General features: G+C 44.6%; 1 protein-coding gene across 1 annotated transcript in view; it reads right to left on the bottom strand.

The window, feature by feature from the left end:
- Window positions 1-1,758: 1,758 nt before the first annotated feature.
- LOC311243849 (acylamino-acid-releasing enzyme) overlaps window positions 1,759-8,475 on the bottom strand; it is a 62,229-nt gene continuing 55,512 nt past the window's right edge. Inside the window, exons 19-20 of the mRNA XM_084333221.1 lie at window positions 2,464-2,570; window positions 1,759-2,135 (exon numbers count right to left, since the gene is read on the bottom strand). Coding sequence (XP_084189347.1) covers window positions 2,036-2,135; window positions 2,464-2,570 — 207 coding nt within the window. The 3' untranslated portion in view covers window positions 1,759-2,035. The remainder of the gene's footprint in view (window positions 2,136-2,463; window positions 2,571-8,475) is intronic.

The following is an 8,475-nucleotide window of genomic DNA, read 5'->3' as shown; positions in this document are numbered from 1 at the left end:
ATTTTGTATCTATTTTTTGGCAACCCCACACTTAACTCAATGGCTGCCAACGAGTATACTCGTTATAGCCCGCCAATCGTTGGACGCCAACAACGAGTATACTCGTTATTATGATCGTTATTTCTTTTATTTCAATGACGGATTTTCTCACCATGTGACATACCCAGTTGGTGTAACTGTTCATTGCCTGCTGATAGGGCTTCATATTTCCGCCCCTCTTTTAGTACCTCTTGTAGAGGATGGCCTTTATGTTTGTTGTACAGGTCATTCCTCAGAGCATCGTGGGGTGTGCTGGGAATGATCAGCTCCATTAGACATTCATTGAGCTCTTGATCAATAAACTGGCATTTTTGAGCTAATGTTCTGGCTCTGGTCACAAAATCATCAATGCTTTCACCTGTTTTTTTGTCTATATTGCATTAGTTGGAGCCTATGGATTCTAAAGTTAACATTCAATTTTAACTGACCTTCATAGAATTCCCATAGTTTGGCTGGCTTTTTCTTGTCAGCATCACTGAGTCCACTAGCATTCAGCCGTTTCAGTCCTTCATCTCCAATGCCACGACATATTTTCCGTGCCTGTTTGGCATCGCCAACTATTTCCTCATCATCTAGGTAAAGAGACATTTTTTGTTTAAACAATGAAATAGCCTCACCCTGATCCGGGTCGGCCCAGTTCATTGTTGGCAAGTGTGATGCCATGACCACTTCTCGTTCGGGTTGCGTTTCCAGCGTGTGAACTGCTGCTGTCAGTTGTCAGCTGTCAGATTGCTTCATTAGCGCTGACGGGTTTCCTACATGCAGATGCAGAATTATCCTTGGACAATCTCCCGTCCTGCTTGTAGGCAATCCACTACTGTTACTGCTGTCACCATAAAGTGTTATCGAGACAATGAAGACACTTAGTTGCAGACTGGACTCAAGTTTACTTAGTTTGACATAGACGCTCATACATACTGGTGCACCCATATATATCGTCCGGGTCGCACCCCGGCATTATATAGTACCTACTAGGGGTGGGAATCGCCAGAGACCTCACGATACGATACTATCGCGATACTTGCGTCACAATACAATAGTATTGCGATTCGCGATACTAAATATATCGCGATACGCTGAGTATTGCGTATTTTTTTATCAAATTTAATTTATTACCTTTTTTCAACTGCAAAGTAAAACTTTGTCAACATGTTTTATCTAATAAAATAAAGTTCAGTCTGTTCATCTCACTTCAATCATTTTTATTGCAGAACATGGTATTTTCTCAAGCAGACAGATGTAAACACTGTAATCTGTGTTGCATGTACCTGACAAACTGAACTGTTTGTATTACAGTCATATTCCAACTTAACTGAATGCACATGTGTGTGTGGACTACTGTACTATTACAGGTATTGAAATGAACAATGCAACTTCCTTATACATTTTTTTTTTTTATAATTAAATATCGATACTTGGCGTCCCTGTATCGATACAGTATCGCCACCCAAAGTATCGTGATACTACTACGTATCGATTTTTTCCCCCACCCCTAGTAGCCTACCTACTGCATATCTATACAATAATGTAAAAAGTAAAAAAAAGGTTACTGTATTTGGAGGAGATGAGAAGAAACCGACACAATAATATCTTACAAATTATATCTTGTGGAAATTACTAATAGATAGAAAAAAATTACTAATTGTATTCAGCAAATGGATTTGTCTCTGATTCTGGTGAAGGGCCACTATCTTTACTGCATGTGTCTCTGTGTGTGTGTGTGTGTGTGTGTGTGTGTGTGTGTGTGTGTGTGTGTGTGTGTGTGTGTGTGTGTGTGTGTGTGTGTGTCTGTGTGGTGTGTGTGTGTGTGTGTCTGTGTGGTGTGTGTGTGTGTGTCTGTGTGGTGTGTGTGTGTGTGTCTGTGTGGTGTGTGTGTGTGTGTCTGTGTGGTGTGTGTGTGTGTGTCTGTGTGGTGTGTGTGTGTGTGTGTGTGTGTGTGTGTGTGTGTGTGTGTGTGTGTGTGTGTGTGTGTGTGTGTGTGTGTGTGTGTGTGTGTTCAGAGGTGCTGTTGGAGCCACAGCACGGTGTTGAGGAAGCAGTCTGCCTGTGTGTTCACTCTGGCCAGAGAGTGACCGTCCTCTGGGTACCATAGCAACCTGGAGAGAGAGAGAGAGAGAGAGAGAGAGAGAGAGAGAGAGAGAGAGAGAGAGAGAGAGAGAGAGAGAGAGAGAGAGAGCGAGCAAGAGAGATAGAGAGAAACAAAAAACAGGCAACAGTCAGAGACAGGCGGGCAAGAGAGAGGCAGAGGAGGTGGAAGGGGGCATGGCAAGGGGGGTGGAGGAAAGGAGGAAGGGAGGGAGAGCAAGGGGAGAAGTAGGGAAAGAGGGGAGAGAGAGAGAGAGAGAGAGAGAGAGAGAGAGAGAGAGAGAGAGAGAGAGAGAGAGAGAGAGAGAGAAACTTGAACACACACGCACACACTCCTACCTGACAGGTGTTCCTCTGCTCTTCAGGGCTCTGTGAAGCTCCAGGCCTTGGTGAGGAGACACTCTCCTGTCTCTTCCTCCTAGCATCAGCAACACAGGAGCCCTGATCTGGACACACGCACACACACAACTAGAGATGTGAAGTATGTTGCTATGTGACATAATGTCCATAGGAAGTATAAAAGCCAGGGCCCTCATTTATCAATGCTACGTACGCACAGATATGTGCGTAAACCGTGCGTATGATCATTTCTAAGCAAAGTGTGGGATTTATCAATATGAACGTGTGCTTGAGATTGTGCATACAGACAAGCTGGATGTGGCCAATTACTTGAACATTTTCTTTACAAACATAGCCACAACACTGGTTAATAAACTACCCTCCCACTCAGGGCACTTTGGGGTAGAACACATCCTAGCCTTCTACAAAAACCTAGGGGTCCGCATCCGCAAAGACGACTTCAAACTTGAAATGGTAACAACAGTTGAGGTACTCAACAAACTGAGCGCCCTCCAACCCAACAAGGCCACTGGCCATGACAATATCCAATGACAATATCCCCTCCAAATTCCTCAGCAGCCGCCATCACCCCAGTCAACACCCACATAAGAAACCTCTCCATAAAACAGGATACGTCCCCAAAGACTTCAAAATTGCGAGAGTGACCCCCCCTGCACAAAAAAGGCAGCAAATTAGACCAAGGCAACTACTGCCCTGTTTCTATCCTTACCTCCATCTCGAACAGGTCGAAAAGTACCTCGCGAAAAATCTGGCTTCAGAACATCCCACTCCACTGACACATGCCTTCTCAATTTGAACGACCACATCAAACAAGAGGTGGACGCGGGGAAAATGCTGCGGCATGGTCATGCTGGACCTCCAAAAGGCTTTCGACACTGTCAATCACTCCATTCTGATTGACAAGCAAAAAGCAATTGGTTTTGAATGATAGTTCATCAGTGAGCTGGATGCAATCCTACCTGGAGGGGAAAGAACAGATGGTGGAGGTAAACGGTACACTACCCCCCCCCCCCCCTCCCAGTGAGCTGTGGTGTTCCACAAGGAAGCATACTAGGACCGTTACTTACTTACTTAGGCCTTTTATTCCTTTCGGAACATAGGCCATTGATGAAAAGTTTCCACCCCTGTCTGTCTCCAGCTGTTTCCACGTCAGTCCCCTCGTCTTGAGTTCCTGCTCAGTGTCTCTTCTCCAGGTGTTTTTGGGTCTTCCTCTGCCTCGCTTGCCTTGTGGGTTCCAGGTTAATGCCTGTTTAGTTATTGCGGTTTTGTGTCTTCGAAGTGTGTGCCCAATCCAGCTCCATTTTCTCCTGGTCAGCTGGACCTCCACTGATTGTTGCTTGGTGCATTCCCACAGCTTGATGTTGGTGATTGTGTTTGGCCAGAAGATCCTGAGGATACGTCTCTGACAATGGTTGATGAAGGTCGGCAGTTTATTAATGATGTTAGTGGTGGTTTTCCAGGTTTCAGAGTTTTGTTTAACATGTTGAATGTTGCTCTTGCTTTTCCTATTCTTGCCCTTACAGTACGTCTTCCTCAGTCCCGCCATCCACAGCTATAACACTACCCAAGTATGTGAATTTGTCAACCTCTTCCAGTGTCTGGCCCCCGATGGTTATGGGGTTTGTGCTTTTATTATTGACTCTGATTACTTAGTTTTTGGTCCATTTATTTTGAGCCCAAGTCCAGCTGCCGTTGTTTCTAGCAGCTGGGTTTTGTCTTGCATCTGTTGATGGTTGTGTGAGAGTAGTGCGATGTCATCCGCAAAGTCCCGGTCTTCGAGGTGCTCCGTTAGACTCCACTGGATGCCAGTCTTTTTATTGGTTGTGGTTTGTCTCATGATCCAGTCAATGCATAGGAGGAAGAGGAAGGGGGAAAGTAGGCAGCCCTGTTTCACGCCGGTGAGCACTTTGAAGTGTTCTCGTGCACATCCGTTATGTAACACTTGGCATTTCATGTCCTGATACATGTTCTTGATTATGCTTCTGTATTTTTTAGGGATTCCATAGTGTGCCATGAGTTTCCAAAGCAGCTCGCGGTCTACACACTATCGAATGCCTTTTCAAAATCAATGAAATTGACATAGACAGGTGCGTGCCATTCTATGGATTGCTCGATGATGATCCTGAGGGTGACAATTTGGTCCTGAAACCGGCTTGGTTTTCTCTCAGTTCATCATTGACCCCTTTTCGCAGTCTGTCCAAGATAATGCGGTTGAACACTTTGCCTGGTGTTGAGAGCAACATAATCCCACGATAGTTGTTGCAGTTCTTAAGGTCTCCTTTCTTGGGTATAATAGCAGTCCTTCCAGTCTGTTGGTACATTTCCTTCTTTCTCCCAGATAATTTTGATCAGCTGGTGTAGCATGGTGGCTGAGGTTTCAACGTCTGCCTTTAAAGCTTCTGCTGGAATGTCATCTGGCCCTGCTGGCACAGTTGATCTCCAGCATGTGTGCAGCTGGCGGAATCTCCACCTCTTGGATAGGGGGCTCTCTGTTGAGGAGCTCCCTAAAGTGCTCGGTCCACCTTTGGTGTTGTTCTTCCTTGGTGGTGAGGGAAAACTGGTGTTTTGGGGTGTTTTTCAATGTATGTGATGTATAGATTGGGGGGAGATGGTAGCCTCTAAAGGGGCCAGGTCAGAGAGATCGAAATATGCATGGCTTGCCATAGCAGAGGGTGGTGGAAGAGGTGGTTCAGAGCGAGCAGGGTGTTCGTGTGAGTACCACACTGAGCAGGGCAGAATGTTTTGAATTCCCCAGTACATCAACAAAGATAACGGCGGGGCAGGAGACACAGGAGCAGGGCGATGGAGGTTTTTACAGTAATGAAACGTTTTGATGTGTGTAAAGGTTAAAGCTGTTGTCATGGCAGCGGTACATGACAACCAGAAGGGGGTGGGCCGTCGTTGCTATGTCGAAGATCTATAAATCGAACAGTGGTTCCGGGTAGGGGCAGACTAAAATCTGACTGAGACTAAGAGGGAAGAAACCAGAAGAGACTCTCTCCTCTCATCACGGAGAGGGGGGGGGATGCCACATCATCATTAGCTTCGGCTAACACGAGGATGGTTCAGGCTAACGACCAGGCCTGACCACCATTGGACTGAATAACAGCAGAGACGATAGCAATGAAAATACAATCTGATAACATCTGGGCTGAGGCTTCTGTTTATATCAATAAACAACGCTCTTTCAAGAAAGGTATGCTGTCAAGGTGTCGAATTCTTACGAAGGTGGTGAAACATTATGGTGGCGGATCGCACTAACGGGGAGATAAGGATTGTATCAGCCAGTGTATGAGACGTCAGGATCATTAAAAGTACACAACGCAGAGTGATTGGATGGAGAGAGAATAACACAAGAAGACGTGATACTGGCCGATTGATCAGAATCTAACAGTTGGTTGCCGTGAGCTGGATTTGCAAGAGATAAGAACGACAGAAAAATACTTTTTCAATAATGGGGCGACAGTGAACAACAGTCATTGTGTGTGGGAGAATCATGATCGAGCAAGGCCGGCCAGCCCTGGGAGAGCGCCGAGTCGAGCGGTCATGAGGCGAACCAGCGCTGTAGGAGAAACAGTGCTCAGGAGAAAGATGTGAGTTCAATGTGCACACACGGTTGTTTTGATCTTTTAAGCCAAATAAAAACGAACAGTGCATCCGTAAATAAGTAGCGACGGAGAGGCCAGCTGTAATAATATGAGCAGAGAGCCATGGTGTTTTGAAAATCGAGGGTGTTATCTACAGAGAATGAAAAACAAACGGGCCGGGGTTTTGGGAGTGTAAAGAAATGAGGAGTGGGGGGGATGCTGAACCAGACTGAAAATTGTTATGGCGGGATTGTTATGACAAGACTGTCGCCTGAGACGGCCCACCTTAACCCTTATGCCCCCCTAACGATTTAGCAGAGTTGTCACCTTAGTGCATGAAAAGATTGCATCACGTTCAAGGTCATAAAAAACTTAATTTGTAATATTTCGTTCCAATTCTTTTTTTATGAATACTACTATGAACCTAACTCAACATATCTATCAACGATTCCAAATATTTCCGTTTGTAGGGTTATGGTTAGGGTTGGGGTTAGGGTTGGGGTTAGGGTTGAGGTTAGGTTAGGGGACTGTTGAGCAAGTGTTGGGGTGGGCACGGGCACAGGGATGAGATTTTACCTTCTCCTAATCTTTCTGTCTGGGTAACCCTAACCCTAACCCTAACGGGAAGAAAAAAACACCAAGGTTTTTGCCAGGCTAAAGTGTATAACTTTTTTTTAGAGGTATTCTAATGATGATCTTTTTTTTTTGTATTTTATTTTTTTATAATTTTTTAAACAAACATGACAACACACGATAAGATATACAAGCATTATTAACAGTGCACATCCAATGAAATCCCCATATAGTTAAATGTCTTATACAGGATATACCCCCAATACCTGCTATCTAATACCCTACACACATATTCTCTAGCCTTGTACCCCCCCCCCCCCCCCCTCCCGGACCCCCCATTGGATAATCCATCCATTATCCCTTGCTCCTAACCAGACACTACCATTATATGCTAGCTTTTATTTTCTCCACCACTTCTAACCACATTGTCATTTTGGATTCATTGAGACCCAAAATTCTTGCTGTATATTCAGAGTTAAGAGATTTGATAATTGCTGGGTCACCTCTTTCCAGAATATCTTAACTGGTGGGCAGTCCCAGTACATGTGCATAAATGTCCCCTCGTCCCCATTTGTACATAAGGAGCATTTGGAGTCTTGTTTAAGACCCATTTTTTTCAATCTTATAGGAGTCAAGTATGTCCTGTGAATATAGTTAAGATTTATTTGTTGATGGTCCGGGTTCCTTGATGTAAATCGAACATTTGCCCAGGCTTCTTGCCAATCAAAATCACTTTCCAGGTCTGGTATATCCCTCCTCCAGACGGAGTCTAGGTGGAGGGTTTCATACGAGGACGTTAGTAATTGATGATACAAATCTGAAACAAAACCTCTCGATGTCTCTCTTTCATAGAAGAATTTGTGGTATCTGTGGTGTTCAATTGGTATCTTTAACACTTTGATCGCCATGGGTTAAATTCATAATTTACCATCCCTAGCCAGCTCTATTTGTCTATGGAGAAGTTCCCCTTCTTTGCAGGGCTCTAACTTTTTAAATTCTATTGCTAAATTGCCATTATTATGGCCCATTCAATGTCCTATATCCATTGTTCAGGGTGTAGCAACGATATACTTTTTCATTCACATATTCATACTAAAATATGGTCTAAAGTATCAGTATGTTTTTATCGTTTTCTGCAGCTTTCTCCAGAACTTGATTTATAGCTCCAAATGCATTATATTGATGATCAAATACAGTTTGATAGCAATCGGCGTGAGATAAAAAATTTCAACTGGACGTGGTTCTAGAAGTTACTACGTATCATCCGATATTGACCGGATGGGCGAGGGGGCGTTTATAATTCCGTGGGCAACGTTATACCATTCGTCTAGTGTGGGTCATATGGTCATCAGAGCAGTTTATATGGAATACGTTAGAAAATAACGCTGGATCTTACCATATCTTCCTCGCGCCGTTGGACGATCAGCGCGGAGTAGACAGTTTTCGATTATGGGATGTTGATCCTGATGAACCATTTCCAGGTTGTATAATACTATATACGTCCAAATAACGTTGTTTATTGAGTTAGGGCGAGCGATTGATTATCCAGTGTGTTGAGATGGGGTCCGGCTACCGATCGCGAGTGCCCGGACGGATTATGGATGAGCACTTCCTGTTTGGCGCGCCCCTCCCTCTTGGCCGATCTGCCGATCGGCCACCGGATAGCGCTCTTGAACCGTTAGACAGTTGAGTGGAGCTCACCAGTACATCTCATGTCTCCGGAGGAGAAATATGATTTCGATCACAGATTTTTGAATTATTGATATCAAAGACGAGTTACGGCGTCTTCGGCAGAATGAGCATGGCTAGGAATGACGTCTAAACACGTCAT

This window comes from Notolepis coatsorum (assembly GCF_963971535.1).
Source record: "Notolepis coatsorum genome assembly, chromosome: 17".
NCBI lineage: Eukaryota > Metazoa > Chordata > Actinopteri > Aulopiformes > Paralepididae > Notolepis > Notolepis coatsorum.
Note: the sequence above shows the minus strand (reverse complement) of the source record. Positions and strands in the feature narration are given on the sequence as shown.